The sequence below is a fragment of the Nycticebus coucang genome, chromosome 15, assembly GCF_027406575.1.
Source record: "Nycticebus coucang isolate mNycCou1 chromosome 15, mNycCou1.pri, whole genome shotgun sequence".
NCBI lineage: Eukaryota > Metazoa > Chordata > Mammalia > Primates > Lorisidae > Nycticebus > Nycticebus coucang.
In genome coordinates, this window is record NC_069794.1 from 68,923,535 (window position 1) to 68,951,362 (window position 27,828).

The window sequence follows — 27,828 nt, forward strand, 5'->3', positions numbered from 1 at the left end:
TACTAACTTGTGGACATTGATTTTATATCCTGAGACATTACTGTACTTTTTGATGACTTCTAGGAGTCTTGTGGTTGAGTCTTTGGGGTTCTATAAGTATAAGATAATATCATCAACAAAGAGGGAGAGTTTGACCTCCTCTGCTCCCATTTGAATGCCCTTTATTTCCTTGTCTTGCCTAATTCTATGGATTAGAACTTACAGCACTATATTGAATAGTAATGGTGACAAAGGATAACCTTATCTTGTTCCAGTTCTAAGAGTAGAAGCTTTCAGTTTTACTTCATTCAGGAAAATATTAGCTGTGGGTTTCTCATAGATAGCTTCAATCAGTTTCAGAAATGTGCCACGTATGCCTATACTCTTCAGTGTTCTAATTAGAAAAGGATGCTGGAGGGCGGTGCCTGTGGCTCAGTGAGTAGGGCGCTGGCCCCATGTACCGAGGGTGGCGGGTTTGAACCCGGCACCGGCCAAACTGCAACAAAAAAAATAGCATTGTGGTGGACACCTGTGGTCCCAGCTTCTCAGGAGGCTGAGGTAAGAGAATAGCCTAAGCCCAAGAGGTGGTGGTTGCTGTGAGCTGTGATGCCACAGCACTCTACTGAAGGCAACAAAGTGAGACTCTGTCTCAAAAAAAAAAAAAGAAAAAAAAAGTAAGAGGGAAAAGGATGCTGGATTTTATTGAATGCTTTTTCTGCATCTATTGAGAGGATCATATGATCTTTGTTTTTGCTTCTATTAATATGGTGGATAACGTTTATGGACTTGCGTATGTTAGACCAGCCTTGCATCCCTGGAATGAAACCTATTTCATCATGATGTATGACTTTTTTGATGAGCTGTAATCTATTGGCTAGGATTTTGTTGAGAATTTTTGCATCTGTATGCAGTAGTGAAATTGGTCTGAAATTCTCCTTTTTAGTTGGGTCTTTTCCTGGTTTTGGTATCAGGGTGACGTTTGCTTCATAGAATGTGTTGGGGAAGATTCCTTCCTCCTCAATTTTTTGGAATAATTTCTGCAGTATGTGAATAAGCTCTTCCTTGAAGGTTTGATAGAATTCTGGTGTGAAGCCATCTGGACCAGGGCATTGTTTTGTTGGAAGCTTTTTTATTGTTTCTTTGATCTCAGTGCTTAAAATTTGTCTGTTCAGGAGCTCTATTTCTTCCTGACTAAGTCTAGGGAGAGGGTGTGATTCCAAATATTGATCCATTTCCTTCACATTGTCAAATTTCTGGGCATAGAGTTTCTGGTAGTATACAGAGATGATCTCTTGTATATCTGTGGCATCAGTCGTAATTTCTACTTTATCATTTCTGATTGAGGTTACTAGAGATTTTACTTTTCTATTTCTAGTTAGTCTGGCCAAAGGTTTATTATCTATTTTATTTAATTTTTCAAAAAACCAACTCCTTGTTTCATTAATTTTCTGAAAGATTCTTTTGTTTTCAATTTCGTTGATCTCTGATTTAATTATGGAGATTTCTTTTCTTCTGCTGGGTTTAGGCTTAGATTGTTCTTCTTTTTCTTTTTTTTTTTTTTTTTGTAGAGACAGAGTCTCACCTTATCACCCTCAGTAGAGTGCTGTGGCGTCACACAGCTCACAGCAACCTCCAAATCCTTGGTCTTAGGCGATTCTCTTGACTCAGCCTCCCAAGTAGCTGGGACTACAGGCGCCTGCCACAACGCCTGGCTATTTTTTTGTTGCAGTTTGGTGGCGGCTGGGTTTGAACCCACCACCCTCGGCATATGGGGCCAGTGCCCTACCCGCTGAGCCACAGGCGCCGCCCTGTTCTTCTTTTTCTAATTCCATAATATGGTTTGTGAGTTTGTTGATGTGCTCTCTTTCTGTTTTTTGAATGTAGTCATCTAAAGCGATAAGTTCTCCTCTCAGAACTGCTTTTGCAGTATCCCACAGGTTTTGGTAGCTTGTGTCCTCATTGTTGTTATGCTCAAGGAAGTTAGTGATTTCTTGTTTTATTTCTTCCTGCACCCATCTGTCATTCAACAGAAGGTTGTTTAATTTCCATGCCTTGTGAACGTTTTTGTTGGAGCTGAGTTCCACCTTTAGTGCCTTGTGGTCTGAGAAGATACAAGGTAAAATGTCAATTCTTTTGATTCTGTTGAGGTTTGTTTTGTGTCCTGGGATGTGATCAATTTTGGAGAATGTTCCATGGGGTGATGAGAAGAATGTATATTCTTTATCTTTGGGATAAAGTGTTCTATACACATCTATCAAGCACAGTTGTTCTAGGGTCTCATTTAAGTCTCTTATATCTTGATTTAATTTCTGTTTAGAGGATCTATCCAGCTCTGTAAGAGGAGTGTTAAAGCCCCCTGTTATTATGGTATCATAGGATATCATATTGCTCAGACTGAGTAAGGTCTATTTCAAAAATCTGGGAGCATTTAAATTGGGTGCATAAATATTTTGAATTGAAACGTCTTCTTGTTGTATTTTTCCCTTGACCAATAGAAAGTGACCATCTTTGTCTTTTTTGACTTTACTTGCTTTAAATCCACATGTATCTGAAAATAAGATTGCAACTCCTCTTTTCTTCTGAATTCCATTTACCTGAAAAATTGTCTTCCAACCCTTAACTCAGAGTTTTAATTTGTCTTTTGAAGCCAGGTGTGTTTCCTGCAGACAGCAAATGGATGGCTTGTGTTTTTTAATCTAGTCAGCCAATCTGTGCCTCTTCAGTGGGGAATTAAAGCCATTAACATTTATTGAGATGTTTGGTAAGTGTGGTAGTATTCTATTCATCTTATTTTGTGAGAGTCCATTGCTTAGTTTTATCTTTTGCATCATTGTGGAAGTTAGGTTCTGTCCTTTAATTTCTGAGTTCTTACTTTGCTGTTGATCCATTGTGATGGTCAGTGTGTAGAACAGGTTGAAGTAATTCCTGTAGAGCTGGTCTTGTTGTGGCGAATTTCCTCAATGTTTGTATATCAGTAAATGTTTTGATTCCTCCGTCAATTTTAAAGCTTAACTTAACAGGATATAGAATTCTGGTCTGGAATTTGTTCTGTTTATGTAGATTAAAGGTAGATGACCATTGTCTTCTTGCTTGAAAAGTTTCATTAGAGAAGTCTGCAGTCACCCTGATGGATTTGGCCCTCTAGTCAACTGATGCTTATTCCTAGCAGCTTGAAGAATCTTTTCTTTTGTCTAGATTTTGGATAGGTTCATCACAATGTATCTTAGACAAGCTCTGTTAGAGTTGAGGTGACCTGGGGTCTGATATCCCTCTGAAAGGAGTGTGTCAGAATCTTTGGTGATATTTGGGAAATTTTGATTTGTAATATTCTTTAGTATGACTTCCATTCCCCTAGGGCATTCTTCTTCCCCTTCTGGGATACTTATAACTCGTATGTTTGAACGCTTCATAAAGTCCCATAATTCTGTCAGTGAATGTTCTGCTTTTTCTCTCTTCTTTTCTTCCTCTTTAACTATCTGAGTTATCTCAAGAGTTTTGTCCTCTATCTCTGAGATTCTTTCTTCTGTAGGTCTAATCTGTTGTTGATACATTCTGTTGGATCTTTAAGTTCCCTAATTGACTGTTTCAGTTCCTTCAGCTCTGCTATATCCTTTCTATATTCTTCATATCGTTCATTTCTTATTTGATTCTGTTTTTGGATTCCTTTTGGTTATTTTCCACTTTAGCAACAGTTTCCTTCATTGTTTCCATCATTTCCTTCATTGTTTTCATCATCTGTATTCTAAATTCCCTTTCTGTCATTTCTAAAATTTCTTTATAGGTGGAATCCTCTGCAGTAGCTTCCTCACAGTTCCTTATGGGGGTTGCTTTGGACTGGTTTTTCATGTTGCCAAGATTTTTCTGCTGATTCTTCCTCATGAGTGTTTTATGTTTCCTTGCCCTAATTTTTCTTTCACTTCCCCTTGGTCTTTAAGTTACTGTGCCTCTGGACCAGGGTTTTGATGAGTCCTTTTGGTACAGGACCAGAAGGATGAGAAGACAGTTCTCCACTGCTTTTGTCTTCCTCATGGGATCCAGAAGTCTCTTGCTGACTCCCTGTGTCCCCAGAGGGTGTTTCTGGGCAGATCCCAACAGCCAGAGATGCCTGGAGTCTTCTCTCCCCAGTCTCACTGTGCCCAGTTGTAAGGAATCTGTTACTTAGCTGCTAATCTCTTAAATTTCTGAGCTCAAGCAATCTTCCTGCCTCGACCTCCCAAAGTGCTAGGATTAGAGGCATGAGCCACCACACCCAGCCCAGTTAAATTTTTTTTAATTAGACAAGCAAACTAAAAAAAGACAATAATATTGGACTAGACTTATTAGATATTAAAGCCATTTATAAAATTTTAATTGTATCAGATAGATCAATGGAACAGAGTAGATAGTCCAGCTCCTAATATGTGGGAATTTAGTAGAGAATAAAGCTGAGATTTTAAGTCAATGGAAGGAAAAGAAGTATTCAATAAATGATGCTGAGAACTATGGGTAGCCATTAGGAAAAGAATAAAGTTGGTTCCATACTTCTATACCAGGATAAATTCCAGTTGGATCAAAACGAATGTAAGGTTTGCTCAGTGGCACAGTGGTTATGGTGCCAACCACATGCACCAAGGGTGGTGGGTTCGAGGCTGGCCTGGGCCAGCAAAGGGTGACAACAGCAACAAGAAAGTAGCTAGGCATTGTGGCAGGCGCCTGTAGTCCCAGCTACTCAGGAGACTGAGCCAAGAGAATCGCTTAAGCCAGCAGTTCTCAACATGTGGGTCATGACCCACAGGAACTGTATTAAAGGGTCGCAGCATTAGGAAGGTTGAGAACCCCTGGCTTAAGCCCAAGAGTTTGATGTTGCTGTGAGCTGTGATGCCATGGCACTCTACCAAGGGCGACACAGTAAGACTCTGTCTCAAAAAAAAAAAAAAAAAGAATGAAAACATAGAACCAATGAAATAAAGGGGAAAAATTGAAAAGTATAATCTCTAAATAGGTAAGGTATTTCTAGACATGATGAAATCACAACACAAAACAAAAAGAAAAAAACCCAAAGATTTAAAGTTTGACTCCATTTAAAAATCTGCACGATAAGAGGATAATAAGGAACATCAAAATACAAACAGCAAACTAGGAAATAAATTTTTACAACTCATATCATAAAGGGCTAATTTCCCTAACATCTAAAGTTTTCCTAAAGCAAATATGGAAATGACTAACACCTCAATAAAAAAAGGTAAAAGACACGAACAGGCAATACAAGAGCCCTTATGTAGGGCCCGCAAAAATACAAAACAGTCTCCTCTTCAATCATAAAAAAGTGAAAATTAAAATGTCACCAATATATTTTTCATCTATCAGATGTGCAAAGATCATAAATTTGAATAATAGAGGAACTAAACTTTCAGGGTTCCAAATCTGTTTTCTTCTCTGTTGCACATTGAAGAAGAGTTTTCTTAGTTCACACATTTCAATACACAAACACTAATGAAAGCTGATGAGCAAAAAAAGGTCCATGCATAATTTTTTCTATAGCCGACACCAAATAAAAGCAAAACAATCCTCACATAATCTGCATGTGGCCTGCAGGCTGCAGACTAGACACCCCTGAACAGCCTCTTTCCCATGCTATTCATGGGAGTGGAATTGATATGCCTCTATATACACAATAATCTGATTAGAGCTAATTAAAATGTTCAAAACAAAAAAAATTATGAAACCCTAAGAAAAGAAATAGCAGAGGATATTAGCAAATGGAAGAACCTACCATGCTCATGACTGGGAAGAATCAACATTTTTAAAATGTCTATACTTCCCAAAGCAATCTACCAATTCAATGCCATCCCTATTAAAATACCAACATCGTACTTCCAAGACTTAGAAAAAATGATTCTGCAATTTGTATGGAACCAGAAAAATCCCTGTATAGCTAAGGCAGTTCTTAGTAATAAAAACAAAGCTGGGGGCATCAGCATACCAGATTTAGGCTGTACTACAAAGCCTAAAATCAAGTCAAACAGCACAGTACTGGCACAAAAATGGAGACATAGACATTTGGAATTGAATAGAAAACCAGGAAAAGAAACTAACATCTTACAACCACCTAATCTTCAATAAACCAAACAAAAACATACACAGGGGGAAAGAATCCCTAGTCAATAAATGGTGCTGGAAGAACTGGATATCCGCATGTAAAGGACTGAAACTGGATCCACACCTTTCTCCACTCACAAAAATTGATTCACGATGGATAAAGGACTTCAATTTAAGGCATGCAACAATAAAAATCCTCAAAGAAAACAGGAAAAACACTAGAAGATATCGGTCTGGGGAAAGACTTCATGAAGAAGACTGCCATGGCGATTGCAACAACAACAAAAATAAACAAATGGGACTTCATTAAACTGAAAAGCTTCTGTACAGCTAAGGAGACAACAACCAAAGCAAATCGACAACCTACGCAATGGGAAAGAATATTTGCATATTTTGAATCAGACAAAAGCTTGATAACTAGGAATCTATAGAGAACTCAAATTAATCCCACAAGAAAAAAAGACAACAATCCCACATATCAATGGGCAAGAGACATGAATAGAACCTTCTCTAAAGCAGACAGACAAATGGGCTAGGCACCTGTGGCTGAAGGGGCTAAGGCGCCAGCCACATACACCTGAGCTGATGGGTTTGAATCCAGCCCAGGCCCACCAAACAACAATGACGGCTGCAACCAAAAAATAGCCAGGCATTGTGGCAGGCGCCTGTAGTCCCAGCTACTTGGGAGGCAGAGGCAGGAGAATTGGTTGAGCCCTGGAGTTGGAGGTTGCTGTGAGCTGTGATGTCACAGCACTCTACCCAGAGTGACAGCTTGAGGCTCTGTCTCAAAAAAAAAAAAAAAAAAAGAAAGACAAATGGCTAGCAAACATATGAAAAAATGCTCATTGTCCCTATCTATTAGAGAAATGCAAATCAAAACAATCCTGGGGGGCGGCGCCTGTGGCTCAGTGAGTAGGGCGCCAGCCCCATATGCCGAGGGTGGTGGGTTCAAACCCAGCCCCGGCCAAACTGCAACAAAAAAATAGCTGGGCATTGTGGCGGGCGCCTGTAGTCCCAGCTGCTCGGGAGGCTGAGGCAAGAGAATCGCGTAAGCCCAAGAGTTAGAGATTGCTGTGAGCCGTGTGACGCCACGGCACTCTACCCGAGGGCGGTACAGTGAGACTCTGTCTCTACAAAAAAAAAAAAAAAACAATCCTGGGATACCATCTAACCCCAGCAAGAATGGCCCAAATCACAAACTCAAAACTGCAGATGTTGGCGTGGATGTGGAGAGAAAGGAACACTTTTACACTGCTGGTGGGACTGCAAACTAGTACAACTTTTTTGGAAGGCAGTATGGAGAACCCTCAAAGAACTCAAGCTAGACCTCCCTTTTGATCCTGCAATCCCATTACTGGGCATCTACCCAGAAGGAAAAAAAATCCTTTTATCATAAGGACACTTGCATTAGACTGTTTATTGCAGCTCAGTTTACAATTGCCAAAATGTAGAAACAGCCTAAATGCCCACCAACCCAGGAATGGATTAACAAATTGTGGTGTATGTACACCATGGAATACTATTCAGCCATTAAAAAAATGGAGGCTTGGGGGCGGCGCCTGTGGCTCAAAGGAGTAGGGCGCCGGCCCCATATATCGGAGGTGGCGGGTTCAAACCCGGCCCCAGACAAAAAAAACTGCAAAAAAAAAGAGAGACTTTATAGCTTTTCCACCTGGATGGAAGTGGAAGACATTATTCTTAGTGAAGCATCACTAGAATGGAGACGCATGAATCCGGTGTACTCAATTTTGATATGAGGACAATTAATGACCTAGTACACGGTGGGGGGTGGGGGAAGGGGAGAGCAGTGAGAGAGACAGAGAGACAGAGAGAGAGAAGGAGGGAGGGGGTGGGGTAAAGGAAGAGCAGAGAGGAAAGGAGGGAGGGGGTGCGGTCCTGGTGTGACATAACTTTTGGGGGCAAGACACAGTTATAAGAGGGACTTTGCCTAACAAATGCAATTAGTGTAACCTGGTCTCTTGTATTCTCAATGAATCCCCAATGATAAAAAGCAATGTTCAAAACAGACTTATTTAGGTATAATTGATATTCAGCAAACTGCATGCTTAATGTATACAATTTGATGAATTCTTACATAAGTATACATTCACAAAACCATTATCACAATCAGGAGAGTTAACATATCTATCACTCCTAAAATATTTGTTGTATTCTTTTGTAATTCACCTCATTCCTTCCCAGGAATGGGAGGAATGTGGCCTGCTTTCAGTAGTTATAGATTATTTGGTGTATATTTCATAACAACTGAATCATATAGTATCTATTCTTAGTTTGACTTCTTTTCCTCAGGGACGTGTCAATAGTCAACTCTTTCTTTTACTGCTGAGTAGTATTTCATCATATGGCTATATTACAAGTTGTTTATTCATCCACCTGCTGATGGATGTTATAGCTTCCGGATGCTATAGATCTATCCCACAGACACACCTACTACAGCACATGAGAAATAACCTGCATGTAGGTTCTTCACTGTGGCCTGTTACAGACAACAGACAGGAAACAAACCAAATTGTCCATAGATAAAAGCCTAAATTCCAGCATGTCCACATGATGTAATGCTATTCAGCCATAAAAATAACAAAGCTTTTTTTTTTTTTTTTTTCAGACAGAGTCTAACACCCTGGGTAGAAGAGTCTCACTCTGTCACCCTGGGTAGAATACTGTGGCTAACAGCTACCTCCGTCTCTTGGGCTCAAGTGATCCTTTTGCCTCAACCTCCTGAGTAACTGGGACTACAGAGGCCCGCCATGACACCTAACTATTTTTTTTTTTTTTTTAGTAGAGACTGGGTCTGGGTCTGGCTCTTGCTGGCCGGTCTCAAACCCCTGAGCTCAAGCAATCCACCACTTCAGCCTCCCAGAATGCTAGGATTACAACAAAGTTGTTCTTTAATACGTATTTCCAAAGTACAGATATACCTGCGCGCACACGGGGACCATACAGCTGGCTCATTCAGGACCCCAGGACCATAGGCGCTACTGGGGACTAACACGCAGACAGCAAATGAGTTCAAGGGGTCCTGTCTCCCTTCTTATGTTGTTTGGGTTTTGAACCATGTGACTATCAAAAAATAAATAAACAAACTCATATTTCTCAGTATGACTCTTTAAAATTCCTCACTTTCCTCCTCTTCCCCTTCAAATCCACAGTGTACCCCTGGGGAACAGTGTGAGCTCCTGGCACAGCTGCCATGTCCCTGTACTCAATTTGCTACTAACAACAGTTAAAACAATTTTTAATTTTTGAGACAGAGTCTCACTATATTGTCCTCCATAAAGTGACATGGTGTCATAACTCCCAGTAACTTCAAAATCCTGGGCTCAAGTGATCTTCTTGTCTCAGCATCCTAAGCAGCTGAGACTACAGGCAGCCCTTACAACACCCAGTTATTTTATTATTTTTTTTTTTATAATTCTTAATATTCTTTTTTTTTTTTTTTTTTGCGGTTTTGGCTGGGGCTGGGTTTGAATCTGCCACCTCCGGCATATGGGGCCAGCGCCCTACTCCTTTGAGTCACAGGAGCCACCCAACGCCAAGTTATTTTTAAAGACAGGGTCCCACTCTTGCTCAGGCTGGTCTCGAACTCCTGTGCACAAGCAATCTGCTGGTCTCCGGCTCCCAGATGCTAGGATTACAGGTGGGAGCCACTGCATCTGGTTTAATTTTTTTTCAAATGACTTTTCAAATAATTTACTTAAAAAACATAGATTGGAAGTTATTTTCTTTTTTTTTTTTTTTTTGTAGAGACAGAGTCTCACTTTATGGCCCTCGGTAGAGTGCCGTGGCCTCACACAGCTCACAGCAACCTCCAACTCCTGGGCTTAAGCGATTCTCTTGCCTCAGCCTCCCGAGTAGCTGGGACTACAGGCGCCCGCCACAACACCCGGCTATTTTTTGGTTGCAGTTTGGCCGGGGCCGGGTTTGAACCCGCCACCCTCGGTATATGGGGCCGGCGCCTTACTGACTGAGCCACAGGCGCCGCTCGATTGGAAGTTATTTTCATAAAATCTCTGCCGCTCACTGCCAAGCACTTTTTAATGTGCTTGCAGGAGTGGGAAGGACCTGGTAGGCTTAAGCACTCCTACAGCCTGTGTGACTTGACAGATGTGAGGGCCGCTAGAGCCTACACTAGCAGACCAGAATTCCAGGGCTCTTTTCACGCCCTGGTGCTGCCCCATCGCTGGATTCAACTAAAAAACCTCCTAGGGGGATGTTAGCAAGTAAAGCAGACTGTGAGGGAGAGTCACAAAGGCTTTGCTATTTTAGCTAAATAAGATGATTCATTCAGAAACATCATTGTAACTATAATAAAAACTTTCAAGTGATCAAGTTAATTGGAAATCAACATTTTTCATCTGTCATCTTTGGATTTGGAAGTATCGAGGTCCAAAGTATTTGCAAAATTATTATGAAATAATATAAAATATTATTATGAAATATAATAATATTACATAATAATATATTATTTCATACTAAAACCCCAAAAACTTTAGAACAAATTTTGGTGACAATTTGAAAAACTTCCATGAACAATACATGTTCATGATCAGAAAATTAGAAAATACAGGTAGAGGCTCAGTGCCTGTGGCTCAATGGTTAGGGCACCAGCCACATACATTGGGGTTGGTAGGTTCAAACCCGGCCCAGGCCTGCTAAACAATGACAACTGCAACAGAAATATAGCCAGGCATTGTGGCGGGACTCCAGCAACTTGAGAGGCTAAGGCAAGAGAATCACTAAAGCCCACGAGTTGGAGTTTGCTGTGAGCTATGATGTCACAGCACTCTATCAAGGGCAACATAGTCTGTCTCAGAAAAAAAAAGAAACAAGAAAGAAAGAAAGAAAGGAAAGAAAATACAGGTAGATACAAAAAAGAAAATAAAAACCACAGTAATCTCACATGTGATCTGTTTGACATATATCCTTACAGACCTTTTCTGTGAGTTGGTATAGGTACATATGTATATGGCAGGGTGCCTATGTGGGTTTTGTTTTCTTAATTTTTTATTGTGGTAAAATACATAAAACAAAATGTACCATTGTAAACATTTTTGCAATTTACTGGGCTCAGCATATTCAGACTGCTGTGCAACCATCACCACTATCCATTTTTAGAACATCTTTTGGGTTGTGTTTTTGACACACATGTAAAATAAATACATATTTTTGAGGGCCCATTTTAACAATTAAGTTTCTTTTGTATCAAGGATAAACAGTTGATTCTTAGTTTTCCATCAGAGGTTTTTTCCTCCAGAATATGGCCTCCAATGGCCCCTCATGAAGTTAGAGTGAGACTCATGGTCCTCAGCTCTGTCCCTCACTTCCTTCAACCACCTTCAACCCCTTTGCCTGGAGACCACAGCGCTGTCAGCACCTAGCACACCTGCGGGTAAGACTGTAGGGCTCCCTGTTCCTGGCTGAACTTATCTTCTGCTCTCCCAAATCCCCACTCTTCATGTTTTCTTAAAGTTCATTTATTTGTTTTATTTATTTATTTATTTATGGCAGAGTCTCACTTTGTCGCCCTGGGTAGAGTGCTGTGACATCATAGCTCACAGCAACCTCAAACTCTTGGGCTTAAGCAATTCTCTTGCCTCAGCCTCCCAAGTTGCTGGGACTTCAGGTGCCTGCCACAACACCCAGCTATTTTTTTGTTGCAGTTGTCATTGTTGTTTTAGCTGGCCCAGGCAGGGTTTGAACCCACCAGCCTTGGTTTATGTGGCCAGTGCACCTACTGAGTTACGGGCACCACCATTATTGCAATATTTTTTACCCCAGTTCATCATTGTCTTTGGGTCTTACTTCTTGAATGTCTAAACTTCTTTCAGTTTTTCAAAACACCATTCAAAGATCTCCTGGATGTTAGCTTTTTGATCTAGTTTTGGTTCATTTGTACCCTGGCTCATTGTGTTCTGTGGGGATTCCAACTTCCCTTCTATCCAGTAGGAGGGTGAGACCCAGGCGTGAATCCAGACAGGAGTGGAAGCAAGGTATTATATGAAGTTACTATCTTCTCCCCTTTCTTTTATAGACAGCTATAAAATAAAACCAAAAATACCGCACGAAGAGTTGAGGAAACACACTTTACCTTTCTCTTTCTTCCTTTCTCTCTTTCATTATTTATCATTCCAAAAGATATCAAACTGATTTTTATGAGCAAAGTGAATGAATGATGTCTAAAGTACTTTTTAATATTGTTTTACTAACATAGTCATTTTAAAGTGGATCAAAGAACACCTGTAATCCCAACACTTGGGAGGCAGAGGCAGGTGGATTGCCTGAGCTCACAAGTTCAAGACTAGCCTGAGCAAGAGTGAGACCGCACCTCGGAAAAATAGCCAGGCATTGTGGTGGGCACCTGTAGTCCCAGCTACTTGGGAGGCTGAGGCAAAAGGATCGCTTGAACCTAATAGTTTGAGGTTACGGTGAGCTATGATGCCATGGCACTCTATCCAGGGTGACCAAGTGAGACTCTGTCTCAAAAAAAAAACACACAAAAAGGTAGATCAAATGAATACTGTGTACATTTTATTTTCTCAAAAATTCTCTCTTCAGGTATTTTTTCCCTTAGATTCTAAATTCTTTTTTAAAATTTCTTTCTTTCTTTTCCTTCTTTATTTCTCTCTCCCTTTCTCTCTTTCCCTAAAAGCAAGTTTTGAGAGATCTAAATTCTTAAATTTTGGAAATTTTACTCCTTTAACCTGGATAACCTAAGGGTCTTTCAGTATTGTTTGTTTTTTTTGCTTTTGACTATGCTTTCTAATTTTTATTTAAGCCATATTACTCAATTTCTATTATGTTTCTGGTTATAAGGGCCATAGTATAAAGTATTATCAACTTTAAAAAATCTTAGTGGTGAATTTAGATTAATTCTAATTTCTACATTACTACTGTAGCTTCTGGTATGACAGTTTATTTGTCCACGAGTGAAGCATAGCCATATGTGTTCTCTTTTTGTACTTTACAGCTACATTTAGGTATGACGGTTTCAGTAATGCAACCACACCTTTATAAATGTGTCAGTATTCTCCATCATCAGGGAGACAACAATTTCTACATGTCCAGGTAATAAGAAAGTTATTTTAGCAAAGGGTTCCCTTCATCATCATGAAAAGATGAGAGCACATTATGGATTTATTTGGTGATCAGCATTTACCTGTGTCACGCCAGCATCTTGGTGCTCCCCTTGCCAACTTATGTATGGCAGAAGGTCCACATCTTCTTTGGCAATAAGTTCAGACACATTTGGCACATTAGGAAAAGGTGACTCATTATCATCCTGTATTGAATCACAACTGGGTTAAATCAAAACAGACATCATTTAATTGATTATTATACATTCTAAAGCCTGTTGATGTTGGTTTGGGTCTATTTGCCTGTAAGACTGAATCCTGTGTCCTGGGAAGCCTCTTGGTTGTGTGGCTTCTTACTTAAGGAATGCTCCTTTGTGCCTGGTGCTGGGTTAAGTGCTTTACCTGTATTTTCTCCTTAAATGTATGAAACAGAAAGGGCTTCTTAGAGAGTAAGGGAAACCCAGGCCTTTCTTATTTTTCTTTTTAAGGATGAGATAAATACAGGATGAGAAGTTGCCAAAAACTTATCAAAATTGTAGTATATCTTTAAAATATACATGTAGCTAATTAATAATTATAACATTTAAAATAGTAACACAGGCTGGGCGAGGTGGCTTACGCTTGTAATCATAGCACTGTGGGAAGCGGAAGTGGGTGAATTGCTTGAACTCCTGAGAGTTCGAGACCAGCCTGAGCAAGAGCAAGATCTGGTCTCCACTGAAAATAGAAAAACTAACTGAGTGTCCTGGCAGGCACTTGTAGTCCCAGCTACTCAGGAGCCTAAGGCAAGAAGATTGCTTGAGCTCAGGAGTGTGAGGTTGCTTTGACCTGTAACACTGCCACCCTGTAGCCTGGAGCAACAAAGTGAGACTCTGTCTCAAAAAAAAAAAAAAAGAAAAGAAAAAGACTAAGCTAAACTAAAATTAAATGATAACGCATACAATTAATTTAGAAACATCATCCTAAGTCCCAACATCAAGGCCTTCTGAAAATGGAAGGCGCTGACCCATGGGGCCTGCTGGCCTCTCTGTGTCCTGTGTCATGGTCCAGGGCATGGGGGTTGTCATTAACCATCTGAACAAGAGTGACTTTCTTTTTTTTTTTTTTTTGGCCAGGGCTGGGTTTGAACCCACCACCTCTGGCATATGGGACCGGCGCCCTACTCCTTGAGCCACAGGCGCCACCCAAGAGTGACTTTCTTAATGTGGAAAAGTAAATGAAATAATTTAACCATGAATTAAAACAATACATACCCTTTTTTCAACTGCCACAAAGCTTGTGAATTGTGTTATGAGAGAGTTTTCTTTACTGAGTTTAATAATCACAGATTTCAAGATTTGTTTCTTCATCTAAAATGGAATAAAACAAATTAAATCACATCCTGTTTTATTTCTAGTTACCTATGTATGACCAATTAAAAGGGTATTCAATCATCTAAAAAGCTGTTTTTCTATGATACTAAGTCATTTTATAATTAGTAGTTAAGGGTTTTCTTTATATATCTTAAACAGAACTAAACGTTTCCTGCAAAATTGGATCAAATGACATAGCTAAGTCGTTAATAAAAAAAAACAAAACAAAACAGCGCCTGTGGCTCAAGGAGTAGGGTGCCGGTCCCATATGCCGGAGGTGGCAGGTTCAAACCCAGCCCCGGCCAAAAACCACAAAAAAAAAAAACAGGAAGGCTGGGTGCTTCACTCAGTGGTTAGGATGCCAGCCATGTGCACTGGAGCTAGTGGGTTCAAACCCAGCCCAGGCCTGCTAAACAAACAAACAAAAAAATAGCTGGACATTGTGGTGGGCTCCTGTAGTCCCAGCTACTAGGAAGTCTGAGGCAAGAGAATTGCTTGAGCCCAAGAGTTTGAGGTTGCCGTGAGCTATGCTTTAACAGTACTCTATACCAAGGGTGACACAGTGAAACTGTCTCACAAAAACAAAAAAAAAAAGAAAGGAAATTCTTAATTATATAGCTCTCTGTAGTTCAGAAAGAACTCTCATATGCAGTGAGCTTCCTCATTCTTTTATAGTCTGTGGCTCCCATTTTAAAGCTGAGGAATTTGGAGAGTTAGTGACTTGTGCAGTATAATGGACCTCAAATAAAACAGAAGACAAAGGCTGCTAATCCCATAGCACTCAAGGAGAACAGTGAAGGCACCAGGCTATTTATCACCAAATGTGTCTGTCTGTGAGGGTATCCCGGGCCCTTCATGGCACAGTGACACCCTCTCCTGGGGATGCCATTGAAGACTAATACTCCCAACCTCAGTTAAGACCATAGTCCCTGAGAGGCCAGCTGGAAGATCCTGGAGGGCTGGTTGAGCAGAATCCTCTGCCAGGGCCCTCCCTGGGAGAAGTCATGGGCTTTGGCTCTGCTGTATATCTGTAGGCAGGTCACTCACCACCCTGTAGCCGGGCTTCACAGCAGTAAAATGGCTATAGCATATGATCTGAGATGATGGGCCTCTTTCTGATGGGTGGTATCACAGATTTCTCAGGAAACCCTGACATCCTTTCTTTTATTAATTCATTCCACAAACATTTATTGTGCACCCCAAGCCCTGGGCACAGATGTCACAGATACCAGTGATGAATGCCCCTGACACTCATCTAGCCGGCCTCATTTTACATATCAAGAGATTAATCAATTTAAGAGTGATCCAGAATAATGCATAACAGTTTTTACTTTAGAAAGAACAAACCTCATGACTGGTTTCATCTTCATGAAGAATGCCATCTTCATAATCTCTGATTAGAGCACGTGCTGTCAACTTGTGAATTATCTGTGTTTAAGCAACAAAGAAAAAAAAGATTTAAATGGTTTCTAAATAAAGACTTGCATAAAACACAATTTTAAAAAATGAGGTATAACTCTATGTAGTAAAAGTCATCCTTTTACTGGTACCAACTATACTGTTTAGTTTTGTTTTGTTTTTTGAGACATAATCTCACTTTGTCGCCTGAGTAGAGTGCCACGGCATCACAGCTTACAGTAACCACCAACTCTCGGGTTTAAGTGATTCTCTTGGCTCAGACTCCCAAGTAGCTGGGACTACAGGTGCCTGCCACAACGCCCAGCTAGTTTTTTGTTGTACTTGTCATTGTTGTTCGGCAGGCCTGGGCTGGGTTCAAACCCACCAGCTCTGGTGTATGTGGCTAGCACCCTAGCCACTGAGCTACAGTCACCAAGATGCAACTATGTGTTTTTAACCTTTTTTTTTGTTTGTTTTGTTTTGTTTTGTTTTTTGATTAAAAATATTTTTTTTTTGAGATAGAATCTTACTCTGTCACTCTGGGTAGAATGCCATGGCATCACAGCTCACAGCAATCTCAAACCTCTGGGTTTGAGCAATCCTCTTACCTTAGCCTCCCAATAGCTGGGACTACAGGTGCCTAGCACAACTCCTGGCTAGTTTTATAGACAGGGTCTTGCTCTTGCTCAGGCTGGTTTCGAACTTCTAATCTCAAGCAATCCACCTCCCTTGGCCTCCCAGACTGCTAGGATTACAAACATGAGTCACCGCCACCTGGCTAAATATATTTTTATTTTTATTTTTTCCCACTGAGTGTTTTAGTAAAAAAAAAAAAAAAAAAATTACTTAAAATGTATACAGTTTGGCTTGGTGTCCATAGCACAGTGGTTACGGCAACACCCGGACAGGTTCGAACCTGGTCCGGACCAGCTAAACAACAATGACAACTGCAACAAAAAATAGCTAGGCATTGTGGCGGGCGCTTATAGTCCTAGCTACCTGGGAGGCTGAGGCAAGAGAATTGCTCAAGCCTTAGAGTTTGAGGTTGCTGTGAGCTGTGACGCTACGGCACTCTACCCAGGGTGACATAGTGAGACTCTCTCTCAGAAAAAAAGGTATACAGTTTGACAAGTGTTAACGAATATATACAGCTGGGTGACCACCAGTGAAGTGGAGATACATAAAATTCCCATCACCCCAAACAGTCCCCGCATACCTCTTTGCAGTTATCACCAGCCCTGGCAACATCTCATCTGTTTTCTGTCCCTAGAGTTTTGCCTTTTCTATAAAAAAACCATTTTGGCAATTCAATTTACTTCACAAATTCAAAACTGCTCTTCTGCTCTAGGATGAACTAGCTTGGTGTTGGATGACCCCCATGCATGAGGTCTGCGCTCTGCATGGTGGGACCTCGGGAACACCACAAGGAATTTCTTCTCAAATGACTAAGAAATGGAATTGATTTGCAATAATTCCAACTCTTACAATTTTGTCACTGACAAGGCCATGGTTCATAGAGGAAGAACAACTATAAAGATTATGATATTACGGAATATGACCTCTTCTCTGGTAAAATCCTTTACTTTATTTCCTCCAGATCCAATTTTTAAGGCAATATACAGCTTCCTTTAAGTCCTACACGTAAGTCACTGCCAAGTAGTACGTCAATCATATTGACTTGGTTCCAAAAAGTAAGCTACATTTAAAAAAAAAAAAAAATCAGCAATGTCTGGGAAATGATTTATCTGGTTATACAAATACTCTGAATAACAAACTGGCACATATAGGTTAGGAATTCTCAAGGTTAAACTATAGTGGATTCGGGCGGCGATTGTGGCTCAGTGAGTAGGGTGCCGGCCTCATATACGCAAGATGGCGGGTTCAAGCCCGGTCCTGGCCAAGCTGCAACAACAACAACAAAATAGCTGGGCATTGTGGCGGGTGCCCCTAGTCCCAGCTACTCGGGGGGCTGAGACAAGAGAATCGCCTAAGCCCAAGAGCTGGAGGTTGCTGTGAGTTGTAATGCCACAGCACTATACTGAGGGCGATAAAGTGAGACTCTGTCTCTAAAACACAAAACGAAACAAAAAAAAAACTATAGTGGATTCAAAAGCAAACGCTGCAAATTTTTGGTATTAATTTGTGACATTGTGATATGTGGGAAACCAAAATATGCTGCCTCAAAATGTATTTCCTTGGCACATCTTGAGATGACTATTCAGTGGGGCTGCAGACACAGGAATAGCTCTGCAAGGCTGTCTTTCTGTAGGGAGAGTTGCATCTGCAGAGGAAACCTAAATCAGTGAAGTAAGCAGGAGATGCAAACAGGTTTTCTCCGAGACCTTATGATCTGCCTCTTCCCAATCTATGAAAGATAAATTTACAGAAAAAGGAGGCTCGGGTGGCACCTGTGGCTCAGTGAGTGGGGCGCTGGCCCCATATAACAAGGATGGTGGGTTCAAACCCAGCCCGGGCCAAACTCCAACAAAAAAAAATAGCCAGGCGCCTGTAGTCCCAGCTACTGGGGAGGCTGAGGCAAGAGAATTGCCTAAGCCCAGGAGTTGGAGGTTGCTGTGAGCTGTGACGCCATGGCACTCTACCGAGGGTGATAAAGTGAGACTGTCTCAAAAAAAAAAAAAAAAAAAACAGGAGGCTAAAATCTGACAATTTGAAGATGTGACAGAGAAACTGTCATGACAGGCTGCCTTCCATTCTTTCTGAGGGCTGCTGCCTGGCAGACTTCATAACAAGACAGCCTTTGCTCACCCTGTTGTCCTTCCTACACCTTCCCACAAACCACCTCCCTCTCCCCATGGGTGCCAGAGTCCCATCCCTTCAGTCATCTGGCCCTACTTTTAGTCTCACGTGACTCCTGTGCAGATAAATACATTTGCATGATTTTCTCCTGTTAATCTATTATCAGTTTATAGACTCAAATAATGAATGTTCAGAGGGGAAGTTTGAACTTTCCTACAGATATAATAATAAATATACCTATGTATTTGTAACAAGCCCCTATCAAGCACACCTGAGTTTATGTCAACGAGGTGACTTTGGGAACGTCCCCAGGGTGTGGGCTGGTTGTGGAGGAACCAACCATGAGATGAGAGGGTTGGAACTCTCAACCCCATCCCCAAGCTCCAGGGAAGGGAGAGTTAATCACCAAAGGCCAAAGATTTAATTAATTAGGCCCTTAATGAAGCCCACATTAAAAACTCCTACTGAAGGAGTTCAGGGAGCTTCTGGTTGGCATCCACGTGCCAGGTGGGTGGTGGTACCCCAGCTCCACACAGGACAGAATCTCCTGTGCTTGAGCCTCTTTCAGACCTCACCTATGTGCCTCTTCATCTGGATGTTCATTTGTACCCTTTATAATGTCCTTTGGAATATATCAGTAATAGAAAACTATTGTCCTGAGTTCTCTGAGCTGTTATAACAAAATACTGAACCTCTGAAGGGTCATGGGAACCTTAAGCCAAGTCAGAGAGAAGCGTAAGTAACCTGGAGACCCACAACTTGAGACTAGAGTCTCAAGTGGGAGGCAGTCTTATGGGGCTGAGCCATTACCATGAGGGTGTCTATGCCAACACCAGGCAGTTACTGTCAGGATTGAACTAAATTATAGGACAGGCTGGGTGCATTCGCTCACTCCTATAATCCTAGCATTTTGGGAGGCAGAGGCAAGAGGATTGCTTAAGCCTAGGAAGTTGAGACCAGCCTGGGCAATAAGTGAGACTCCATCCCTACAAAAAATAGAAAAATTATCTGGGTGCAGTGGTGTGCATTTGTTGTCCCACTTTTCCCAGTTACTTGCGAGGCTGAAATGGGAAGATTACTTGAGCCCAGAAATTTGAGATTATAGTAAGCCATGATCACACCACTGTATTCTAGCCTGGGTGACAAAGTGAGACCCTATCTCTTGAAAAAAAAAAATTGTAGAACACACAACTGGTGTTGGAGAATTGGTCAGTGTGGAGGAAACCACACATACCTGAACCAGAAACATTGTGAATCTAGAAGAAACAGGAGTTTCTTCTTTCATAATTCATTTGCTTTTAATCTAAAGATATAATAAACACATCCATAATATAGATATTGTTTACTCTTAGTCTAGTAGTGTTATAATTAATACCTTTTTTCCCTTAGAGGCAAGATCTTGTTATGTTGCTCAGGGTGGCCTCAAATTCCTGGGCTCAAGCTATACTCCTGTTGCAGCCTCTTAAGCACCTGGGACTACAGACATGTGCCACCACACCCAGCTAATAATTAATATTTTTAAATGTCAAGGCAGACCAGTGGCACTTAACTTTTACTGAGTTGTGAAGATCTTTGAAAACCTCCCTGAAAGTTTTTCATGCATGAAAAGCCATATTAAATTGCAGTCATTCATACCTACTGATGTCCCAAGTCCTCAAGTAAGAAACTGCCACATAAGAAACTAAAGGAAAGTGTCCCCATTTGTACAGATTCCCACATCCATACTGCGTGTTGAAATGTCAACACAAGAAAACAACAACTAAGGAAGTACATGGACAGTGTATACAGAAATTTAAAGCCATAACTTTCAAACAATGGTCCCTAGTTGAAGTTTTGAGTCTTACAGTTCCTGTTGTCTTCTGAAGCTCAGTAGTTGACACCATTGTATGAAATTCTTTCTCTTGAATTAGTGCATGCAGAGTTGCCTGAAACAGGGGAAAATTAATCCCTCATTAGCTTTTCTATTCCACAATGGCTTGGTTAGTTTAATAGCAATTATTTCAGTGATTTCCTTTCCCATTTCCATGGAAGTTAGAACACACCCTGCCCCCAGCTTGGCCTTGGCTAACCACCACCTATGTTCTCATAATATCTACCAGTAAGAAGGAGAAGGAATAGAAAAGGGAAAATAAAGTCATTAGCAAAATAGATTGATCTACTGATCTTCCAATAGGGTAACAGATGGTGTGCCTTCCTACCTGCATACAATGAGGAATAAACCCATAGACAAGGAGTCGGTCACCGTGGAACAAGGATGGCACCTGGGCTGGAGCCTGCAACAGCTCCAGTGCATCTGCACTAAGTTGCTGCCATTTAACGGAGACAGAATGACAACTGGGAGAATGCAACCTGGTCATCTGGTCTTCTATCTATTTATAAAAAAGCAATTGTTTCTCTTTTAGTATTATATCCAGAAAAGTTACTTAACACAAAACAAAGTTTATATTCTATCCTTTGGGGATTTGGTAGCTCTTTGATTTCTTTCCTCCTCCTTGTTACAGGGTACTTTTCCAAAAAGATTTTAAATAGAATTTTTAATAATACCATTATCACATCATTTAAATTTACAAAGCATCCGAAATATAACTTTGGTATGAGTAGATTCCAGTTATAAAAATTAATCCTACAAGGGACTTGAATAAACATTTCCCCAAAGAAGATATACAACTGGTCAATAAGCACGTGAAAAGATGCTCATCATTACTAGTCATCAGGGGACTGAAAATCAAAACTACAATGATGTATAACATCACAAATATTAGGATGGCTATTATTAAAAAAAACCCCACAAAATAACGGATGTTGGTGAGCATGTGAAGAAATTGGAAGCCTTGTGCTGATGGGAAGGTAAAATGGCACCGTTGTGGAAGATGGTATGGTGGTTCCTCAAAAAACTAAACACAGAATGAATGACCAGCAATCAATCTGACTTCTAGGCATATGTTCAAAATAATTGAAAGTGAGGCCTCAAACCGATGCTTGTGCCCTCACATTCACAGCAGCATTATCACAACACCCAAAAGGTAGAAATAACCCAGATGTCCCTCAATGACCAATGGATGAATGAAAAAAATCTCAATGTGGAACATAAATACAATCAATAGTCTATTTGGCTTTAAAAAGGAAGGACATTCTGACACGTGCTACAACACAGATGAACTTTGAATACATTATGCCAAGTTACATAGGGCAGTCATAAAAAGACAAATGCTATATGATTCTATTTATTTGAAGTATGGAGAATAGTCAGATTCGGACAAAAAGTAGAACAGATTTAACAGGGGCTGGGAGGAGAGAAATGGAGAGTTATTATACAATAGAGGCAGAGTTTCTATTTGGGATGATGAAAATATTTGGAAATAGACAATGGTGATGGTTGAAAAACACTGTGAATATTTAATACTACTACACTGAAATATACACTTAAAATGGTTAAAATGGTCAATTTTATGTATATTTTATTATAAAAAATTAATCCCAACAACACATGTATAATACTTAATTTTAAAAAATTAATGACACTTTATAAGGCAGAAATCAAACTTTTTTTTTTTTTTTTTTTTGTAGTTTTTGGCTGGGGCTGGGTTTGAACCCATCACCTCTGGTATATAGGGCCAGGGCCCTACTCCATTGAGCCACAGGCGCCACCCACAAACCAAACTTTTAATATTAGCTAGGAGAATGACTCAATCAAGTACATATTTGCTATGTTCCTCGTAGGTGCCACATTTGTGGTAGCTGAGGGCAGGGGCTCACAGCTTTGATGGCTTTTGTCTCTTTATAGTTCCCCTGTCCATTTGAAAACACACAGAAGTTATTATCACTTAGACTTGTAAGAAAACAGTATTTCCGCATGTACACATAAAATTAGACATGTTTTTAAAAATCCTACCTGTTTTTTCCAACGATGTTTGGATTTTGTGTTAAAATATTCAAATACTCCGGCACCACACTGGGACAAAGTCCTTAAGACATGATGATTTGCTGTAGAACTGAACACATTTCATGTGTTAACATTCAAGACATTTTAGAAACATTTTTTGAAATACATGTTAACAAAGCTGAGAAAGCATAAATCTAAATGGGAGAGACACATTATCCGAAGAAAAAATTTACTCTTCTGTAGCTGAGGTTAAAGAGATTAAATGAAAACAGTAGGAATCCTCTGAAGGTTTGTCTAATTTAAGATGCCATATGTCCAAGAACTTATCTTTATCTTTCACAATAGTTATTTCAAAATTCTTGACCTCTATTTTACCAAAGGGATTAGATAGATGGTTCTTAGAATAAACAAACCCAAAAGGTATCAGAATGCTGATAAAGATATCAACCTACTTTCAATAAATAACAAAAGTTGGTGCATCTTACAAGGGTACATGTGAAATTTACTAAATGTAGAATATAAATGTCACAACACAATAACTAAGAAAATGCCATGAAGGCTATGTTAACCAGTTTGATGAAAATATTTCAAATTGTATATAAAACCAGTACATTGTACCATGATTGCATTAATGTACACAGCTATGATTTAATAAAAAAATAAATAAATAAATAAATACCAAAGTTACTTGACTCTGATCCTAAAAGTCAAAAACTGGCAAAAGAGTTAAAAATTTACCTCTTAAAATTTGATACATATCTACATAGCAAAAGGTATCAAGACGTAACTCACTCTAGCAAAGAACATCTTCGATATTTTCATGACGAGTGTCCTATTATGTTCCTCTCAACAATAATTCTACAACTTTTAAGAACTCCTTTCTTAGAGGGGTTCCTCCAGATGTTAAAGGAATGATCAATTATTTTTCAGAGAAAGAACTTATGAAATTGTTTCGGAAATTTATTTTAGCCTATTAATAAACACTAGATTTTTATGATCATTAACATTGACTAGAAAATCCTTGAGGCGGGGCTTATTTGTATTTTGCAGATCAGTCAGCCAGTAAGGCTGGTTGGAATTTTTCAGTCCTTACACTAGGGAGAAGGTAGAAAGAATCGTGCATTCTTGGAGACCTCAGGCTCTCCAACTGCCCACCCTGGTTGGATTCACCATCACACCCCCTTATTTCCTCCCAAGGTCTTGGGAAAACCCCATCTCTGTCCCAGGCCCTGAGTGAGGAAGGAGAAACAAAGAGAGTAGAAAAAAGAAGGCCTGAGCAGGTGTTGGCTCCTGTGGCTGGGAGAAGTGGTACCACTGTCACCTGAGTCCACACCCTCAGCTAGAAAGTCCCAACAGGAACCCTCCTAGGGGAGCAGCACCAGCTGGATAGTTTCCTGGTTGGTATGTGATGCCCCATTAGACCCCCACTAAAGACTATAGAATGTGGAGATGGGACTGAGGTGGGGGCAGAAGAAATGAGACCTTGGGACAGACAGGTGTGGCCTAGGGTACACACCAGTGAGGGGCACTGGGGTCTTCTGCTCTGGATCTCATCTTGGGCAGGACAGGCTGGGCCTGGCCCCACCAGTGTGTTAATGGAGGTCCCCCTGTGCTGTACCTCAGAGTTAGAGACACCTGGTGATCACCTGGTACAGTGTCCTCATGAAGGGAAGGCGGGAGGAGTAGCTCCTTTTTGGGGTGTACTCCTTACACACATGCCACACACCTTAGTGCAAGCAAAGGCTGACCTTTAATTGGGGAGGGGAAATTCCAATAACCCAGGGGTTTGGCCCCCTGGGACAGATTCTACCCACACTAGAGAGTTTGAGAGTGCAAATGCTCAGGCAGCCGGAAAAGAGGTGTGAGAAGGAAGCCACCAGGCGGGGTGCAAAGCCACAGCCCTAGCCCCAGTCCAGGTTCTCAGGGAAGGCTGGAAATTTGGGTCTTTATGCAAAATAATAGCATCTGACACAGACTTGGAGCTTATTGTCTGTCAAAACAGAGCACTTTCTATACATGAGCTCAATTAATCTTCACAGTGACCCTGATGAGGCAGGTGTTTGCATAACTGTCTTCTTTTCTCATGTAAGAAGTTGAGCCACTTGTCCAAGATCACAGCTAATGAATAGCCCTTGTGGGTGTGAGACCCAGGCATCTGGCCTGGAGCCCAGATCCCAGCAACCCGCCCTGTAGAAGCTACACTATATGTGTATCTAGGCAAATAGACCTCCCTGCAGGTCATCTTTTCACCTGGGCCTTGAACAATGATCAGCTCTCTGGGACTCACCCAACACCGCAGGTGAACAACCTGGTGTGAGGGAGGCTTCTCTTCACAAGCTGCAACGTCAGCCTCTCATTCTGGAGATGCCCATCAGACACAAGGAGAATGTTCCGTGACACTTGGGAAGGGTACAATAAACCTAAATATCGGAGCGTTTTCCAGAAATCTGTGTTCCCCATGGTAGGTGTGGCAGACTGGAGGAAATGAAGTGAAAGATTATGTACTGCTTTTTTAGGTATATTCATCATTTGTTATAATTTAAGTCTCCCAAAGAGGGTTTAGAGAACATATCATTTGCCTGTAATTATACATTTGTGGAATAGTTTATTTCAGGTCATAATGTTATCACTTGGCACTTATTTGACTTTTACAGTTTCCAGAGAACTATTATATCCATATGATATCTCATCAGAGCACCCCCAGCTTTGCCAGCCTAGATAAAGTGGCTGGTCATTCTAAGCTTACTCTAATTTTTTTTTTTTTTTTTTTTTGAGACAATGGCTCATTCTGTCACCTCCGGGTAGAGTGCTCACAGTAACTTCAAACTCTTGGGCTTAGGTGATCCACCTGCCTCAGTTTCCCCAGTAACTGGGACTACAGGCTAATTTTTCTATTTTTAGTTGAGACAGGGCCTCACTCCTGCTCAGGCTGGTCTCCAACTCCTGAGCTCAAACAATCTACCTGCCTTGGCTTTCCAGAATGCTGGGATTATAGCCAGCTGGCTCTAAATTAAGAGAAAGAATAGAAAGGACAGACAAGATTTTTGGTTCTACTGTTTATAATTTCTTTTCTTCTTTAATGAATTCATACCACTTTTATTAATGAAATAAAGAAACTACCAACATACAAACACTGAAGGACCAGGGGTGCTCTGATGGAGGCCTCAGGGGAGTAAGCTCTGGATGGTACCACTAAAGTGTGATTGGAAGCCCCGTCAGGAGGGAAGCCCAAGGAAGGCTTGTGTACTCACCATAATGAACTCTGTTGGCACATTACTGCTTGTGATACACTTAGGATATGAAAATAACTCCTTGTAACCTGTGTGATTAGATTGACATGAGATGCTAGCATCAAATATTCACTGGCTTGACCACTCTTACAACAAACAATAATTCTACTTCATCCCACTGCCATGGTAAAGAATGTTACGTATTTATGTGCATGCCTTCCTTTCTAGAAAACCATGTTTGAAAACTTTACCATATAAGAAATTCATCACAGGGCAGCGCCTGTGGCTCAAGGAGTAGGGCGCTGGTCCCACATGCCAGAGGTGGTGGGTTCAAACCCAGCCCCGGCCAAAAACCACAAAAAAAAAAAAAAAAAAAAAAAAAAAAAAGAAATTCATCACAGTATCCCCCTAAATAATAACTGTAGAGTGATCAAACCATGCACTTTTCCTACACGAAATGCTCTGAGTGAAATTTCACGTTTAGGCCTCTGCTCCGTAGCAGATCACTGTGCCAAGCAAGGTGCAGGGGCATCTCGACAGCACAGGTGGCTCAGCCCCAGTAGGGAATGGTTGCCATCCATGTCTCTTGCACTCCCTGTGCTTATTTGACCTCTGCCCTAGTTACAGGAGACCCAGCTCTGTCGCAAAGGGGCTACGCATTCTGCTAGGTGGCACAGAACATGAGAAACAAGGGGACAGGGTTGTCCCAGCATTCCACACTATGTTCCTTCTCTCCTCCCTGAAGTGTCACCTTGTGGTACTTGAAATGTCCCTGGGCCTCCACTTGGAGGATGGCATTACTTACCTTCCAACAGTGCTGAACTGACATGCCCTAAGACCATTTCTTACAGATTTTCTATAACCATGCTGATTGCACATGTTCTTGTCTTAGCTTTGGGACCCTCCTACTCAACAGACTAAGGGTCTTGCGTTTGGTTCTGTTGATAATAATAACAATAGCAATATTTATATCTCACCTACTATGAAGGTGAGATTTGTTTAAAATCCTTGCCATACATTAGGTCAATCCTCATAATAACACTACAAGTTAGGGAATACTATTGTTGAATAACAAATGAGGACACTGAGGCATCATAAGTTCAAGTAGCACATCCAAGGTGACACAGACACATAGAACTTGTGAGTGCTACAGCCGGGTTCTGGACCTAGGGATCTAGCTCCAGAGTTCTTTCTCACTGTAGCTTCACATCAAGCAACCTCTCTCTCCACAAGAGAAGTCTGGCACTGGCAGTCATCGCTTCTGCCAAGTGTGTTCACACAGGGAGGAAGAACACACAGGACCAGAGCCAAACCCACTCACCTGTGCCAAACTGGATGATGTTTACTTTTTGCATCTCTCCCACCAAGGATAGTGCATATAAGGCAATTTGCTTGGCTTGTAAGAATGTCACACCCTCCATGGAATTGGAACAGTCCAGACAAATAATCACTTCATTCTTGTCAGTGAGGCCAGGGAGGCTGACATCAAGGTTGGGTTGAAAGACAAGCATGCAAGCCTGAGGGAGAAAAAAGGTGTTGGATTGGAGCTTCTTATAACTTAAACCGAAAATGATCTACTTGTAAAATTCTAAAACTTTCTAATGAGGTGAACTAATGCTATAAAAACAAAATAAGACTTGTTCAACAATGAGATGGCCTACTAGGAGTTCAAGTCAAAAGTATCATGTTAGAGCTGTAATTTCTAACATGTAAGATATAACTCCCTGGAAATCAAGAATTAATACAGAATTAGTATCTGAAAAATCATATGGCATCAATGTTGTCTGTAGGACAAATGGCATCAACATTGTCTGTAGGACACACACATTCTATACTATATAGAATATATACACCCACATACCTTTAGTTTTATTAATTAACCTATACTTCAAGTACAACTACATATCATGTAAATTTTGAATTTTAGTTTAGCTTTCAAAGTGATTCTTTGTCATAGCCACACGAAATGGTCTTAGGGCAGACATCAACAATTTTTTATTTGTTTCTCAGTATCAATATTTTAAAAGTATAAAAGTTATACAGACTACCCAAGGTAA

At 40.7% G+C, this 27,828-nt stretch overlaps 1 protein-coding gene across 2 annotated transcripts in view; it reads right to left on the reverse strand.

Moving 5' to 3' along the window:
• PARP4 (poly(ADP-ribose) polymerase family member 4) overlaps positions 1 to 27,828 on the reverse strand; it is a 103,202-nt gene that overhangs the window by 16,143 nt on the left and 59,231 nt on the right. For both annotated transcript variants that reach the window (XM_053564069.1, XM_053564068.1), the window contains exons 22-30: positions 27,093 to 27,288; positions 25,793 to 25,860; positions 24,829 to 25,016; positions 22,551 to 22,650; positions 20,857 to 21,027; positions 20,503 to 20,583; positions 15,851 to 15,931; positions 14,405 to 14,500; positions 13,235 to 13,357 (exon numbers count right to left, since the gene is read on the reverse strand). In XM_053564069.1, the coding sequence (XP_053420044.1) occupies positions 13,235 to 13,357; positions 14,405 to 14,500; positions 15,851 to 15,931; positions 20,503 to 20,583; positions 20,857 to 21,027; positions 22,551 to 22,650; positions 24,829 to 25,016; positions 25,793 to 25,860; positions 27,093 to 27,288 (1,104 nt within the window). The remainder of the gene's footprint in view (positions 1 to 13,234; positions 13,358 to 14,404; positions 14,501 to 15,850; positions 15,932 to 20,502; positions 20,584 to 20,856; positions 21,028 to 22,550; positions 22,651 to 24,828; positions 25,017 to 25,792; positions 25,861 to 27,092; positions 27,289 to 27,828) is intronic.